The sequence below is a fragment of the Epinephelus moara genome, chromosome 12 (assembly GCF_006386435.1).
Source record: "Epinephelus moara isolate mb chromosome 12, YSFRI_EMoa_1.0, whole genome shotgun sequence".
NCBI classification, from domain to species: domain Eukaryota; kingdom Metazoa; phylum Chordata; class Actinopteri; order Perciformes; family Serranidae; genus Epinephelus; species Epinephelus moara.
Genome location: NC_065517.1, coordinates 11617253 through 11634397, shown reverse-complemented (window position 1 = coordinate 11634397; position 17145 = coordinate 11617253). Strand labels below are relative to the sequence as shown.

The window sequence follows — 17145 nt, the reverse complement described above, 5'->3', positions numbered from 1 at the left end:
GGAGTGGGGGGCAAACACTTTTTCACACAGGGCCATGTAGCTTTGGATTTTTTTTCTTCCTCATTAATAAAACCCTTCATTTAAAAACTGCATTTTGTGTTTACTTGTGTTATCTTTGACTAATGTTTAAATTTGTTTGATGATCTGAAACATTTAAGTGTGGGAAACATGCAAAACAGTAAGAAATCAGGAAGGGGGCAAACACTTTTTCACACCACTGTACATGGAAAAGGAAGAGAGAATTGGCTGCTGTCCAGGCTGACCTACACCTGCCTCCTCACAGGCTCATCACCGAAACACCAACAAGGTGGGGTCACGACAACAAATGATAGAGCGGGTTCTTGAACAGGAGAAGGCCATATCACAGGTCCTGAAAGCAGATAAAAAGACCAGACATCTAGTACCCAGATGTCTAACCCTGTACCTACTTGGCAGGACATTGATGTTTGGGAATCTGTGAACAAGACCCTCAGCCCTCTAATGGAGTTCACCGATGCACTGTCTGGGGAGGAGTACGTCAGTGTGTCATACCTCAGACCTGTGCTTTATCTGCTGAACAATACAGTTCTTCCTCACTCTGATGATGACACAGACCTGACAAAACACATGAAGACGGCTATCCTCCAGTATCTTAATGATAAGTACTCTGACCCTGCTACCAATGACCTGCTGGACATGGCGTCCTTTGCTGATCCACGCTTTAAAGACTCATACATAGCTGATGACAGAAAGGACTACATCAAGACCAGAGCAGCAGCGGAAATTCAAGCACTGCTTGAGATGCAAGCTGAAGCTGTACTTAACACAGAGTCAGCCCCACAAACAAGCACTGCAGCTGCTGGTGGAGCTGTGGAGAGAGAGGCTAAGAAGGTGAAACAAAGTCTGGGCAGTTTTTTCAAAAAAGCATCCACTCAGCCTGGCCCAGCTGCTCTCTCTGACAGAGATGCCATTGAAGTGGAGATAAAAAGCTACCTGCAGTCAGTGGAGGTTGACGGAGAAGCTAACCCACTAGAGTGGTGGAGGCTGCACCAGGCTAATTTCCCAAGGGTGGCAAAAGCTTGTGTTTCTGGCTAACAACCTATAAAAGAGGATGGGAACTTGGGAAGCAAGTGAAATGGAGTAAACACTAAAGTTCAGTGTTGTTATTGTTGTTTTTTCTGAAAAGATGCTAAGTGTACTGTAAGTGTTTCTCTCTTAAAAATATATTGTTCAGTCAGTCAGTGACACTTTTGCACAACAGACAAAACAAAACAAAAGCCTGTTCTGTGTACTTCAAGTAGTGTTATTTAGAATTGTATTTTTGTGTTCTTTAAGATGTGGAAAATTTGTTTGGTAACTTTTGCACTACTTTGGATTAGAGAAAAAAACCTTATTGTTGGCAACCGAAGTTCAGTGTTTGTGTTTGCAGCTTGGTTTTAATTTGAAATATGAAACCAAGTGTTCAGTGACACTTTTTGCACAAGAGAACAAAAGCCTGTTCTGTGTACTTGAAGTAGTGTTATTTAGAATATCTATTTTATTTTTGTGTGGAAAAGATGTGGAAAATTTAGTGTTTGGTAACTTTTGCACTATTTTGGATTACAGAACCTTTTCACTGTTTTTGTCCTTTGCCTTATAGAAAACCTCTCTTACTTGAAGTACTGTTTACAATATCCACTTTATTTTTGTAAGAATTTTTGTACTTCTGAGGCACTATCCTTACTTCTGTTGTTCTTCTGCACAATAAATGCTCAAAAACTTACATTATATCTTTGCTTTTTTTGTTGTTGTTGTTTTTTAAATCAATTTAATTGCTAAGGGACTACAAAACCCATTCAGAAACACTTCCATTATAAGTTTTACACCGCGACATTTATACCGCGATATAAACCGTTACCGTGAAGGGATTCAATTTATACCGTGATATGAATTTTGGGTCATACCGCCCAGCCCTAGGTTAAGAATATCTTTACGGCTCTGAGGCGTGGCGTGACACAAAACACGCAGTAAAGAAGCATTCCTTTTTAAACACGCAGACATGATAATGATTCAGGAAGACCGCGATTTAGGTAGATAGACGACCGGCCACTGCTCTGGTAACAACCCCGATCTCTTGTTCTGGGCAATTTGGGGTGAGCTCTACGATTAAATAACCGTGAGCGTTTCTGGTGGCATCTTCAAAACTTTCTGAAAAAAGTTTTTCGCGAAGGAAAAATTTGCTGAGCCAATATATTTATCTGTAATCTATCTCTGGGGTTTTTAAACAAGACCAGGTAATTACTGTTTAAGCTGATGGTCCGACTGTGTTTGCCCCGATGAAAAACATTTTGCGTCAACATCATGATGCTCATGTTCCTGTGGTGTCTGTATTGTGTAAAAATCGTGACTACTTCAGGATGGTCAGAGGCCTGAAAAATGACATCGTCCAGGATAATCAAGTGATTTGATCCCGCAGAAACAGGTTCTCATCATCAAAAGAATCAAGCAGGCCTTCAACAAATTTAATCTTTTTATTCATCTTTTGCAGCTCTGCGTACATGGGTTGAAACAAAGTATATATCCATACAATATTTTCAGGCACCTGAGACAAAACATTGACAGTTTTCCAATACACTTTTTACAAAAAAGTTTTTCCACAACCGCTGGTCAACTGAAAACATTTCAATAGCCAAACGGCAACGTTTCACCTGTGGAAAGCAGCCGTCTCTTGTGAAATACCACATGAAACCTTTTTAAAAATGACGAGTTTTTAAGAAGAAACCCGTTTTTATCCCTCTTTATGCCGTGTTGAAGAGTCTCAATAAACCCCTCCTCCTCCTGTCCCCCGTGCGGTGGTTTTGCAGGTAGCCCTCTACCAGCTCTTTGACGCTGTCAAAATTGATTTTGACATTTGTGCGTCTGAGTAATGCCCTTCAACCGCAGCACGGCTCGCTTATTTTTGGTCAAGTACGCGTAACTTGTAGGACCCGCGGCTGCAAAATCCCGTATCGTGTTACCGCCCAACTCATCCGTCAAGTCTCCTAAATAATTACCCAGTTTGAGCCTGGTCTCTCCCTCTTTTGCGACATAAATTAGAGAGTCGGTGTCGAGGTAAAGTACCCGATTTTGCATTTGTTGCAAATAGTCATACAACTTTAGACGGCCGTAGGCTGTGGTGAATGCCGCAATAAACACGTTGTCTGTCTTGTTGGGGGGTGCGATATACAGATCGCCGTGACACCACTGAATCAGAACCGTGGTCTCGTTTAGGAAGAAAAAGTATTTGACTTTGTGTTTTTCTGAAAACATGTAGCTGAAAAACTCCTCCGGTTCCCTGACGAGCACGGTCTGGTTCAGGTTACTTCTCTGGGCAAACCTTCCCCATAAGCTATTTAGACAGAGCTTAGCCACCTGTCTTTTAGCCGTGTTTGGTTGAATTTTGTCCGCGTGCAGCAAAATCCCCTGATTCGCCCTGTAGTCCGCAATGTATTTTTCTCTACTCTCCTGTTCCGAGGCCTCGGCGGGGTAGCCCGAGGCCTCCTGTTTACCCTTGAGAAAAGCGTGCATGTACTCTACAAATATGTCGTTGCTGTGTCTATCAAAGTGCCACACCTCTGTGATCTTACCTAAGCGGTACCCCGACTCCAAGGCTTTGTTAAATTCGGGAGTGACCCAAACCCCCATCAATGCCCTAGCCTCATAGTCATCCGTACATGAGCCGGCCTGAAAATTAAGCTCGTCGCACGTTCGACAGAGCGTGAACACCAGTTTACCGGTGGCTGTTTTGTAGGGCAATACGGGGAAAAACAAACCTCGAGGCGGGTAGACGACGGCCCTGATTAACCCAAAGTAGTTTTGCGGCTCTTTGAAATCTCGGTGAACTATTTCGGGGTGTCCTAGTGGACCCGTCAGAGGGCAGGTGTCATGGGACTGAAAGCTAGACGGACCACCGTGATAACAACAACAACCCAGAAACTCCCACGCCGTTTTCACACCTCGGACCTCGACGCAAGTGTCTACAAAGTAGCGACCAATCTGTTTTTCACCCGCATTCAACGCGTGCTGAATAAAGACGCCCTCGGTATGCGACACCCACTCTAACCACTGAACGCCTGCGTTTGAGTAGGCTTTGCGACGTCTTCGATAGTCGTCGGGAGATTGAATGGCCAGGGTGTCGGGACATAGGAAATTTGTGCGAAACACTTTCATGCAGGCCGAAGCGATGGTGGCGCAACTGAAAGGGTCCACGCCCGTTTCATTGATGTAACCTTTTCTGAAAATGCCGCAGGCTTGTCCGAGAATATCCACGTCGTTTTGACAGTAGCGGATGGCTTCTTTTTCAAAATTGCCGTGACGCACCGTCTCGTACCACGCTTGATATTCTCTCTTGCCCTCTTTGCTCATTTGTTTGATGCTGTAGGCCTCTGGCTCTGGGTAGGGGCCTACGTACTTTAAATGATTCTCGGAGCTAAATCGATGGGGGAAAAAAACCCTTGTTTTTAATCGGGAAAACCTAGGGCTTTAGGCAGAGCCGACAGACGGCTTGTCAAGAAACAGACTATCGAGCGCATCTGGCTTCATGTTCAGAGATAGTATGGCGTTCAGCACGATGTAGCTGTCAAATCCTCTAGCGTTGTGAGCGATAAAGACAGATGTTCTGTACGCAGGTCGTCTGAAATGCGTAATAAACTGTTTGGCACAATCTACACCCTGAGCATTCCACCTTTTGCCGTTGAGCGTTTTTTGTACACACCAGAAAAGGGACGTGCGCTCCTGACGAGTCTACGTACATCTCAAAATCGTAGAAAATCTATTTCTCTGTATGTTTTGTCTCGGCCAGTAAACGCTGTATGTAACACAGGTGCTCCTCACTCTAATCTTTTTCTACGGTTACGCCGCAGATTTTAAATTTAACTTTTGGATACGATTTGATTCAACAAGTCTTGACATTGATTTATGGTGTTTAAAATGCTTTGAGAATGATTAAGATCTGCGATAGCCATTGATCTGTGAGTGGGTCAGGGATTTCTTTATCTTATTGTTCCTCACATAAAGACTGAGTGGGTTCCTGAGCTTCATTTAATACATTCTGCTTTAATTCTTGTATCATCACATCAAGTTTTGAGGGACGGCGGTTGCTTTCATCCATGGTTACAGAAAACAAAAAAAATCAAAAAACAAATCAAAACAACAACAACAACAACAACAACAATCCAAACCTACACTCAAACACCAAGAGGATCTCGCTCATGTCTATTAGCACATTAGCAACGAGAAGATGTAATTCTTCTTTCTCCCTCTGACAGGTCGCACATTTGTAACTATGCGGACATTTTCTGGGTCTTTTTGCTGAAAAAAAGAAAGAGAGAGAGAGAGAGAGAGGGAGAGGGGGAGGGAGAGGGAGGATTATTTATTATTAATTATTTTATTCAAATTGTATTCTAAATTAAATAAAAACAAGTAATAAATATGAAATATACGTTTGTTGGTTAGGGGGGAACGTTTATGAGCCGACGCGTTTCACGTCAGACCTATATCAATAATGGTCTAACTTCCTGTTTGTAGCATTGCAGCATGAAGCCAACACAGATCCTGCGTTTTATTTTTGACAAAAGAAAATAAAAGGTTTTGACTCACCAGTTTTATAAGTGTTATGAGAAAAACTCTGTCGACTGTTGCTGTTGCCGGTGCTACCGGTGCTACCGCCGGCTGTATGACGCCTCTTCCTCCCGACCACAGAAGACTGTGGCGCTTGTGCAGGAGGACGTGTAACCTCGTTCGGATGCTCCGGAGCGGCATCGACCGCTCTCAGAGTTGCGGCAGCGGCGGTCTGGGGGACTGGCTGCAGGAGCTGATGAGTCTCGGTTGAGGCTTCAGAGATTCCTCTCTCGGACTGTGGCGGCTGTGCCAAGACGAACGGTGTCAGGGCCTCGGGGGTCTGAGACAATCATTGCACCGGGTCATGTCTTTTACCCACGCTGGCTGGTGAGGGAACCAGCGCCGGAGCAGACTGTTTAGTTCCTTCGGCCTCTGCTTGACGAATGATTTTGCCCAACTCTTCCAGATTATCGGCCGTGACTGTAAAAACGACAGAATATGTTTTGTATTAGATGTGTAAATGCGTATGAGATGTGCGCTAACAATGCGTGACATAACAACATCAACAACAACAACAACAACAACAAGACTTACAGTCGGAAAGGTTGTTATACTCTTGGCTGGGAAACCTCATGAGATAACCTTCGTCTATTAAATCGATGAAGTCTGTAAATTGAAAATAATAATAATAAATAACAGATCGCGGTGAAACTTAAATGACAAGAAAATGGTTTAAAAAGATGGTAAAAGTTTTCTTACCACTGTCCATGATAGGTCTTGGTGTTCTTGTAAATGCGCTCTTTGGTGTGAGTAACTAACGAAGCTGGAAAAAGCTGTATTTAAAGAAAAACGTACAAATGGTAACCTATAGGGATGTAACGATACCAGAAACTCACGATACGATATTATCATGATAAAGAGTCCACGATACGATATACATCACAATATTTATACAAGGGGAAAAAAGAGAAAATTTATTGTTAAAAATAGCTATTTTCTTCAAAAATAGTGCATGTACACTGTACAGCATGTTATTTTTAACTTGAGAGAGAGAGAGAGAGAGAGAGAGAGAGAGAGAGAGAGAGAGAGAGAGAGAGAGAGAGATGGGTAGAGAGATGGGTAGAGATGTGTGTAAAAGAAAACCAAGATAAATAAAGCCCAGCCATTTCCCTGGAAGTCATAGAAAAACTCAAAAACACACATTCACTCAGTTTGTTCACGCCAGGTTGACAATCTTGACATCAAGGAGACCCTAACACTTTCTCAGAACAGGAGATGAGGAGAGGAAAGCTCTGCTCCTGCGCTTTCATGTGATATGCGTGGCATTTCTATGCAACCCTGCATTCGCGAGTAATCCATCCAAAAGTAATGTGTGTGCAAAGCTGTATGAAAGCTTTGTTATACATTATTTTGGTGTAAATGTATCATTTGTTTTCGCTGGGAAAACATTGGACTACCGACAAGTGCTTGGTCTTGTCGGAAAGCCACGATTCCGCTGTTTAACGTGATATGTGTGGCTTCTCGCTATGACGAACGGTCGCGGAGAACACCCACAGAGAAGAACAATCAATCTCCTTACTTTTATTCGCTGTTTCCTCCGGTCACGCACGGGTCAGAGTCGGAGGCTGAGAGGCTGAGCTGCACGAGTCTGCACGAGTCTGCTCTCACCTGCGCGTGCAGTTGCATGCAAAGGATTATGGGGAATGTAGTCACACAGTCATATTACCGGCTCTGTAGGAGAACGCAGCTATATAACTACCGTGGCATTCCCACGACGGTATCGAGAATTTATTTTATCGCGACACCGCGAAATTCGACATATCGTTACATGCCTAGTAACCTATGCTTTCTTGACCACCCCTGATTGATGCCTTGTTTGTAGTATGTACTTAAAGGTCACCGCGTATGGTCTAGATTAGTAAACAGCGGTAAAGCTAGTAAACACTTGTATCAATAAATGGTTGTCTTTTCTAGTTTGTTTTACATCTGGTAAGGTGATTGAAGAAACTAACAGAGTGAATAGTGTGTGGAGGTCAGGAGGACGTTTGACTACTTTAGGTTTACACTTTGGGTTGTTCGGTGAGAATTGCTTGTACTTTTCACAATAATGTTTAACCGTTAATCTTTTCAGTCGTTAGAACTCATCTTTTCACCCTCTGTAACTAATATAATTAACGTGTTGAAACTTTTACATGTCAAAAAAAAAGTTTAAATAAACTGAATATTTAATTTGCTGTGTGTGTGTGTGTGTGTGAGAGTGAGTGAGTGAGTAAGAGTGTGTGTGTGTGTGAGACAAAGAGAAAGAGAAAAAAGAAGATGGTGAGGACGTGCACTGAGACTTTGATGATGATGTTTCCATTTAACCTCCTTTCTATGTCACCATATCGTGATATTGTGAATCATGAATATCACAAACATACAAACAAATATATACAATCCTTTTCCCCCTCCCAACATCCTGCTTATCTCATCAATAAGCTTGCTTTAAACACACAGCGTTCACCCTGGTGTTCACCCCGGAGGAAGGAGTGATGGTCACCATCCATCAAATTTTGACAGAAGCGGAAGCAAGAAGCATTTATTTTTTTAAGAAATTGATTATTATGTAAACCATAAAATGCATTCCTACCTGTTGGTCATGTTGAAGAGGTTGGTGGTCTAGGCATTGTTCGGCCATCTCAGAGGACCTTGCACATATATTCCTCTTCCACTTCAGGTATTTCTTGTCCCAGGATAAGCTGATAGTTTTTAATTTCCGAAGGCAGCTTCTCCTGTTGACAGAGATGCCAATCCTGCCAAATCTATCATAGCACCTCTTCTTAGCTCCTGCGTGCTGCATAAGAAGTGCATTTAAGTACATTGGTGCACACATGAATTTCGAACGTGCTCGAAGAAGAGTAGCACCGGCCATTGCCATTTTGCATATTTTTGCACGAGCATTTCCTTCCCCTTTTTCGGTGGAAACGGTACTTGCACATTTCAGAAACTGGAGAAATGTTGGCGCTTTCTCCTTCCATTCATCCAGAACTTTATCCCAGGAAAACTTTTTAAGATCTGATGGGGTTGTTTTTTTCAATATGGATTTCCACTTGTTACCAGTCAGTTTTTGACATTCTTTGTCTACACGCTTAAAAACCTGTTTAATGGCAATGTTGTCTAAACCAGGAACATCCATAACCAACTTTGGCAATCTTTTGGTATGATTCCTTTGAAGACACATGGCAATCTTCTCAATAGGTCCAGTAACAATCCTGGAAAGTGTGGCAGGTCCATGGGTGACAATAACCTTGAAGAGAGAGAAAAACAAATACATTACAAAACTCCTTGAAAATAAGGCCTTAATGAAAGACAGATTTTGCCAGGGTGACACGACATGCAGATAGATGAACATTACAAGAACCACATAGTGACCACAGTGTGTGTGTGCGTGCGCGTGTGTTTTGTTAGTAATGGATTACATGTAATTGGGATAACCATAATCAGTTTAAAAAATAATAAATTACTTTATTAACCCCAGATTAGTGATTAATCAGGTGTGCCCTGGTTGTTTTTGCCGCACACCTGATTAATCACTTACTCCAATAGTATAGGACATGAAATAAACATGCCCACTTCCTTTCAGGAAGTAGTGGAGCTGGTGCACAGAGCCTATTAAAACACATACCTACAGACTTCTGAACAGTCTCTATCCTAAAGCCATACAAGCACACTGACACACCAACCTTAAGGGTTACACATAACTGTGACATATCTGACATTTAAAAACTGCAATATCTCTCAAAGACAGTGCAATATATTCAGAATGTTTACAGTGGTTTTATGTTGTTTGTACATGTGTAATGACTGACTTTTACATACGTGAGCGAGTGAGTGCCTTTATGTACATGAGTGAGTGATATAAATGCAATCTTATTTATTTATTTTATTCTTAATCTTTTACTGCTGGGAGGAGCACCTGCGATTCCGTTGTGCTTTTAATACAATGACAATGGACCTTTTTCACGGCAGCCGCTTTGATATGAGATAGTAGCACAAATACAGGTGTTACCAATTATAATAATTAAGGTTCTGTTCCATTCAGGCCAAACAGAGTCAGGTGCTGCTATTGTGCATGTTGGCTCATTAGAAAAGCTCTGCTACACTAAATTCAACAGAACCTTAATTAGTAGCATTGGTAACACCTGATTTGTCCTACTATCTCATATCAAAATGGCTGCCGTGAAAAAAGGTCTATAAAGATATCTGTCTGTCTATTAAAAATTTACACAAAAGAAAGAGTGTTATCAACTTTGTTTATGTTTACAATAAGTTTGACTACGATGATTGAAATTCTTAAACAGCTTACCTTAGTTACTCGTTGGGGCTGTTGGGGCTCAGGCCTGGATTCAGCAGCTACATGTTGTTCTGCGTTCATGCTGCTGGTCGCCCCATCATCTAATGATACTACACCGCCCATGTCATCTGGATCTGTACCCTCGGCCTCACCACTCGGGAAAAGTTTTCGTAACGCCGGACTGCTGCCGTGACTATCTTCTGGAGGACCTGGTTCCCTTTTGAGCTGCTGACTGGGTGTTGAGGGGGCACATGTTTTAAACCTCGGCACTGTGGTAGCTTTTTCTTTTACGAAAGAGCCAATTCCCTCCACATCAGCTTTGCTCCGTCCATACCGTCGCAAAAGCGTGCGACAGGTCCCACATACCGCTTTGGGTAGTCCATCTCCCTGTGTAACGCGTTCTCCTGTGATGTCTTCCAAAGCCAAGGTATAGTCCGGCCGGACGGATAAGCCATGGCCTTGTAAAACATTATGTTTGTTTCTCTTAGTTGGCGAGAATGAGTCGCCGCAAACGCGACAAACATCCACTAACTCTGCCGGAGTTTTCTGCGAGCACAGCTCAGCCATTTCTTTTTCTTCTTCTTCTTCTTCTTCGTTTCTGGCAGTATCGACGCTACTTGGCGTATCACTGCCCTCCACTGGACAAAGTCTTTTTATTCTCACATAAAGCCCTGCTTCACTCAGGAACTGTAAGGCTGTTCTTGTAATCATCTCACCCTGCCCGAGAATAGATTTAACAGAAAATGTCTCAAGACCCAGCTCTGACAACTTCTTATAAAAAGACCTCCTCTCTGTTCTATACATCTGACATTCCAAAAAACATGTTTAATTGTTTCTGAACACCCACATGATTCAATCCACAATGCCCAAGCCTCAGTCTGCAGATTTTAACAGAAGCACTTCGAGTTCCAAAACTATAACTGGCTTTTCTAACCAGGGGCTGTAAAGAAAAATAATAGCCTACCTTCTTCTAGTCTCCTTTTCCCGCACAGTACCTGCCATTCTTTTTCAACACCCTCTTTGATTCTTTCTCTCAGTTCCACTCTTCCCAGAGATATATTTAAATCTATTACTTCTTTCTTCAGGGTTGCCTTTGCTATAGAATCTGCAATTTCATTTCCCTCAACTCCAGCATGACCAGTAATCCAACAAAACTTGACTTCACACCCAGTCTTTCCAACTCAAAACAGAACAGACAATATTTCTTTAACAAGATCAGGCCGAGCTTTCGATTTACCTCCTCTTAAAGCCAACAGAGCAGCTGCTGAGTCTGAACAAATGAGAACTGATTTTGGTTTTGTGTCCACCTCAGTCCACCACAGAGCCCAAAGAATCACCAATAATTCTGTAGTGAAAACAGAACTTCCATCTGTGATACGCTGATCAAACTTGAGTCCCAGCTGAGCTACATACACCCCAAATCCTGCTTTCACACTCTCTATATCCTCAGAACCATCTGTGAAGATTTTCAAGTAATATTTCATAACGCTGTTAAGATATTGATCTATTTGAGGAGCTATCACAGTGTTATCTTTTTCTTGCATAAAGTGAGATCAACATCCGGCTCCTGCATTACCCAGTGAGGTACAGGTAACCAGCCTGCGTGTGTTGCTGTGCTGTCCTGCTCCATTCCTAGTTTCGTGACCCATTGATGCACACTGTCAGTAAATGATCTGTACTTGACCCTACCACCAGAATCCCCTGGCTCTTGCAAGAGACACCTAGCTGGGAGTGTCTGATCAGATCCTCTTAATTTTACCCAGTACTGCGGCCCCAACTTACTATGTCTTAAACATAAGGGCATTTCCCCCATTTCTATGAGCAGTGCAGGCACTGGTGAGGTTTTAAATGCCCCACAGCAGAGTCTCAATGCCTTGACTTGCAAAATGTCCAACTGGGATCACATGAGTCTTTGCCAGGTTTCAAGATAGGAACTATAACTGCATGTTTCCATTCCACAGGCAGACAGCCCTCCTCCCGCACTGACTTAAACAAAGCTAACAACTCCTCAAGACCAAACTCATCTAAATGTTTAAATATAACAACTCCTCAAGACCAAACTCATCTAAATGTTTAAATAATTCATAGGATAACCCATCCCTCCCAGGAGTAGTGTTTGCTCCAGAACATATAGCATCCCGCAACTCTGTCATATTAAAAAACAGATTAATTGGATTTACATTATCTGAATTCCCAGCCAACTTCCACTGATTTATTAACATTATTTCAGTCCTCTTCCTACTTCTTTCAACTCCCAGATTCCCAGAACTATGTACTGCTTGAAAAACATCAACAAGCATGTCAGCTTTTCCTTCATCTGATATAGCCTCCACTTCCCCATTTTGCAAAACTGGAATAGGTTTCCTTTTATAAAGACCTGACATTCTGTGTACAGCTGACCACAATTGCCTTACATGAGTTTCAGGGCCTAGTGTTCCACAATATCTCCTCCAACTATTTCTTTTTGTAGTTTTAATCACTCTACCTTGGAGCCTTCCCTTCCCCTTCTATTCTCAAACCTGCACAGAATTGGGTAATGATCACAACGTACTGTATATCTGTCCATAACTTCCCACTCCCCAATTCTGGCCAAGCTTGAAGAGGCAACAGACAAATCTATATGACTTGAAGTTTTCCTAACAATATGAAATCTGGTTGGCCTTCCATCATTGATCACTGCCAGATCATACTTTTCAAGGAATTCTTCCACAACTCCTCCATTACTATCCATAGCAGCACTGCCCCATAACGGGTTATGAGCATTGAAGTCCCCAACCCATATAATAGGACATTTAACCTGTAACATAACCTCATCAAATTCTGACAACACTAACCTTTAAGAAGGGTTATAAAAGTTAATATTTATAGGACCCTGTCTAGACCAAACTTCCACAGCCAAACGTTCAAGAGTAGAATTAATATCAAGTCTCCTATAGTGGAGTCCTGACGACTGAGCCATTTGGTTAGTTCGAGGCCTTAGTCAAAACTGAAACTTATTAAACAAATGAATATTATGAAAACCCAACTATCTCTAGTTTGACTTATTAAATCTCATAATTTATCTTAGAATTCGTGTATAGTACATTGTAGCTCTACCTATCTATCAGTAGGCTACTATAGTGGAGCGGATAAGTGACATAATCGTTCAGCTGGTGATACAAGCGACACAAATAACCCAGGTTGAATCATATTGTTTTTTATTTGTTAGTTTTTTCTACATTTTGCAGCAGTTGGCAAACGCTTTGTGGCAACGGCCAGGACAGGACAGGACAAGACAGGAGTCTTTCCCTTTCTGAACCTGATGCAGAGGGAGAAACAACGGAAAGTAGTTCTCTGTAAGGAAAGAAAAAATAACATTTAGACCTGGGATATGATTGGAGTGTCTGAAACATTTATCTGTTGAAATAGGTAATCTCATATGCCTTGTAAACTTCTTGACTGTTATTTTTTATGTTTAAATCTGAATGCAATTATGTTGTGATAGCCAGTGCTATTGATATGTTATGCTAATCTGTTCGATATTAATGCTCAAGTATATTATACAACAGTTAGTTCCGACCGAGTAATTTGATTGGACGGGAGGCATTCCGTGAGTGCTGATATAGAGTATCACTGGGACTTGTAACAGTAAAATCACTCTGCTCACAGGTTTTATAAATATAAATACAACCGTTAATTAACCAACTGTCACTCCCGCTAACTCGCTGCAGTTGTGGTGAGTAAAAGCGCCGCCACTATTTGTTAATGTTTTTACTTTATGTCCAACAGTGAGGATGTTTGCTAGCTTGATGCTAATGACAGTAACGTTAACTCAGCGGGTTNTAGAATACTCAAAAGTACTTTAAAAGTGCTTGAGTTACTTTTCTCAGGGAGTAACTTTGGAAGTACTTTTAAAGTACTTGAGTTACTTTACTCAGAGAGTAACGCAGTAACGTAACTGGTTACTTTTTTAGAAAGTAACGCAGTAACGTACTTTGATTACTTTTAAAGTAACCCTTACCCAACTCTGGTTACTGTCATTAGCATCAAGCTAGCAAACAATGTTACATCCTCACGGTCGGACATAAAGTAATAACATTAACAAATAGCGGCGGCGCTTTTACTCACCACAACTGCAGAGGCTCCCAGCTTCATTTGAAACAGACTACATTATAGACGGTCCGTTATTTATTAATCTCTTTATCTTTATATTTTTACTTTTTATCCGCTCCCGTTGTCTTTATAAAGTTAACACATTGCACCATCATTTCAAATTAAAAGCCCCTTATAACCTCGGCTGAGAGAATCCCTCCATTTTCTAAATAGGCTTTTATTCTGAAGCATTTGTAGGAACTTGGTTGTGGAGGATACAGTAGCTTGAATGTTTACGCACGGCACTTCAAATGTAGCTCCTGCCATCTGCTGGAGCTTTTAGGTGACTACAACAACATTTCGGCTGGCACATGAACAGACACAGTGACTCAAATAATAGTAAAAGTAATAAAAATAGGACAAGAATAACCTGATGACATCACACATGCCATGAAAGACGACCGGGGATAATTGGTAGGACCATCGTGTGGTGAGTCATGTCTGTCGGCCAAGTCACGGCATGTTTTTATGACTCCACAATCGTGTAATGTGACATAGTGACTTTCAGAACGAGCAGAAAACTCATGTAGTGTGTACCAGGCATAATGCAAGTCCTGAGTCTGACCTGTCTGTCAGTGAGTCCTCCTCCACGTTTTTTTAGATTCCACCGTAGACAATAGCAGCATTTCTTCTACCATGTAGCGAGCCACAAGCTTCATGGCTTTTTTCAGACTGATGGGTTTAACGTTATCTCCGTTATTAGAACCAAAAGACAGCTGTTGCTGTTTCGGAGCTGAAGGACCAGCGTTCTAAAAGTAACGGAAGTAACTGATGTCTCGTTTGAAAATGTACTCAAGTATTTGATTACTCAAACAGCAAACTAATGCGTTAGGTTACTCGTTACTGTGTAACGCGTTATACCCTACTCTGCTCCCTACTTTGAGGCAAACTGACGCTATAGCGTTACACCAAGAAGATGGATATTTTCCCCAAAATTACATTTGAATTAAATTATGAGTGGTCGTCAGGAGAGGACGAGGAAAAGGAAAGCCAGGACTCTTCAGTGCAGACCTCCAGGTGTGTTTGAATCCGGCCGTGCCAACATCCAGGTTTGCCAACGTTTCATCAGCCGAACTGGACGAAGTTACACAGTTGCAGATCAATGTAAATACAAAGTAGCTTGTGAGTTCCTGGCGTGTGTGCTGCTGTTGTTGTTGACCTGTTGTATAAAAGCAATATCACACTCGAGGTCGTGACGCTGTACTGTATATCATCACAGCCTCGTGCCTATGACCGAATCACAGCCGTGACGATATACAGTACAACATCACTCCCTCTCGTGTGATATTGCTTAATTGTTAAGACTTCCAAAGACAATCTTATATGGTCAATATTAAAAGATTTCTACCATGTTGAGTCGTGATTTTTTTTTTTTTTGTTTCGCTCAAAAGTGTGTTGTTGTAAGTTATTTGAATCTGAATGTTGGAGGCTGTGTTAGTTATTTAGCCTTTCCCTTTCTGAACCTGATGCAGAGGGAGAAACAATGGAAAGTAGTTCTCTGTAAGAAAAGAAAAAAATAACATTTAGACCTGAGGAATGTGATTAAGGAGTGTCTAAAACATTTATCTGTTGAAATAGCCTTGAACTGTGAGAGCAGTGGTGCGACTGACCAGGAGGAGCAGCGGTGTTGTCCACTACCAGATTGCTGTAGGGGAGAGGAGAGCGTGATCCGTGGACTAAGGGTTGGATTCAAGACTTTAGGCCTGGGTCGGGACTCTATCTCTACTCCTATCAGTAAAATCTGTCCATCACGTTGGATCTTGAAGAGTGAAAGAAAACTGAGGAAAATATACTGAGCTCAAAGGTACAGGGTTGTGCACAACTGAACATGAACTAAAGCTGCAGCTATAAATATATTTCTCTGGCCAGACTTTATTTTATTTTGGTTTGGGGTTTAAACATTTTGAAGTTGTTAACTTTGGAAATGAAATGTGGTTGAATAATAATCGAAACAAAACAAAGAGTTACAGTGTGTATGTGTCATTATTCTTTGTGTGAAGTCAATGATTTTTACAGTCAAAGATGAATTAGTTATTCACTGCCGGTCAGAACATTTTGATAACATTATCTTTATTCTCGAACCAGGGCATCACTAGCAGGAGTGGTGACTCTAGACCTTGAGATCTGTTTTACATGTAAATGTCACAGGTTGATTAAAACCTGGTTACACTAACATTCATAACATTAAAGTACCTGCTGGCTGTAGCTGGGTCTCGCTTCACTTAGCATGTTTAAACTTTGGCTGACTGCACCTCTGTTTGATTAACACTGTTATTGATAAGCCAGGTCAAGATACTTGACTACATGTACAAATAGATATTGTAATCCTGCTTCTGTTCATTAACACTATTGTGTAGTTGTTAATTGCTTATTAGGCATGACCCAGCCACACGGTCGGCAGGGCCTTGAGTTTGATACTTTGGGCATTGATATGAGTGTTAGCATGCTATTGCTATTGACAGTAGCATTTTTGTTAATAGGATCATTCGTTCTCTCCTGTTAATAACTGTAGCAGTATCATAACTCAGAGTACAATTACTGGTGAGCTCTGTATGCATTATCAGCTAAGCCTATTTAACTTGTTTGTAGTTATTAATAACCTGATGTATGTATGTTTTATTTTCATGTTTATGTCTTTCAGACCACACACCTGCAACAATTTACAATAGCTTGTGATTTGTATGAATTAAATATGGAAGAATGATTTTGTACATGCATGGAGGTAATCTAAAGCATTCCCCATTTTATTTATATCAACATGATATACATCAACATTAGGAGTATTACATATGAAACTAATTCACCAGATGATTGAAACCCACACAGTTAAAAGTTTCCTTTGTAACAGTTACAGCCTTTAAGTCCAATTAAGTCAAACCATACTAAATCATAACCTGTACAACAGCTATTTTATCTAAGATGTCATGCACTGTCACATTTCTCCATGACACATGAAATATGCTGATATTGTTTATAAAATAAAGAAATACAAAAGAAATAAAAAAGTTTTCAATTTCTTGCATTGTAGCATAGGAGTCAGGAGATAAACACACAGTATACACTAACATACTGTGTACACATGCAAAGACACAGCTTCCTGTGTGTGTGTGTGTGTGTGTGTGTGT

The 17145-nt window shown here is 41.3% G+C and overlaps 2 protein-coding genes across 2 annotated transcripts in view; both read right to left on the bottom strand.

Moving 5' to 3' along the window:
* Window positions 1-10481, bottom strand: part of LOC126398404 (uncharacterized) — a 22662-nt gene extending 12181 nt beyond the window's left edge. Inside the window, exons 1-2 of the mRNA XM_050057718.1 lie at window positions 9902-10481; window positions 8186-8842 (exon numbers count right to left, since the gene is read on the bottom strand). Of these exons, the coding sequence (XP_049913675.1) occupies window positions 8186-8842; window positions 9902-10456 (1212 nt within the window). The 5' untranslated portion in view covers window positions 10457-10481. The remainder of the gene's footprint in view (window positions 1-8185; window positions 8843-9901) is intronic.
* LOC126398400 (uncharacterized) lies at window positions 2471-6287 on the bottom strand. The gene is made up of 3 exons (XM_050057711.1): window positions 6151-6287; window positions 5596-6036; window positions 2471-5307 (listed from the first exon to the last, which is right to left on the bottom strand). The coding sequence occupies exon 3, from the start codon at window positions 4360-4362 to the stop codon at window positions 2851-2853; it is 1512 nt and encodes a 503-aa protein (XP_049913668.1). The 5' UTR covers window positions 4363-5307; window positions 5596-6036; window positions 6151-6287; the 3' UTR covers window positions 2471-2850.
* Window positions 10482-17145: the final 6664 nt, after the last annotated feature.

Excerpts from the sequence above, each read along its gene's own strand:
- LOC126398400 (XM_050057711.1), bottom strand. The coding sequence starts at position 4,362 with ATGAGCAAAGAGGGCAAGAGAGAATATCAAGCGTGGTACGAGACGGTG.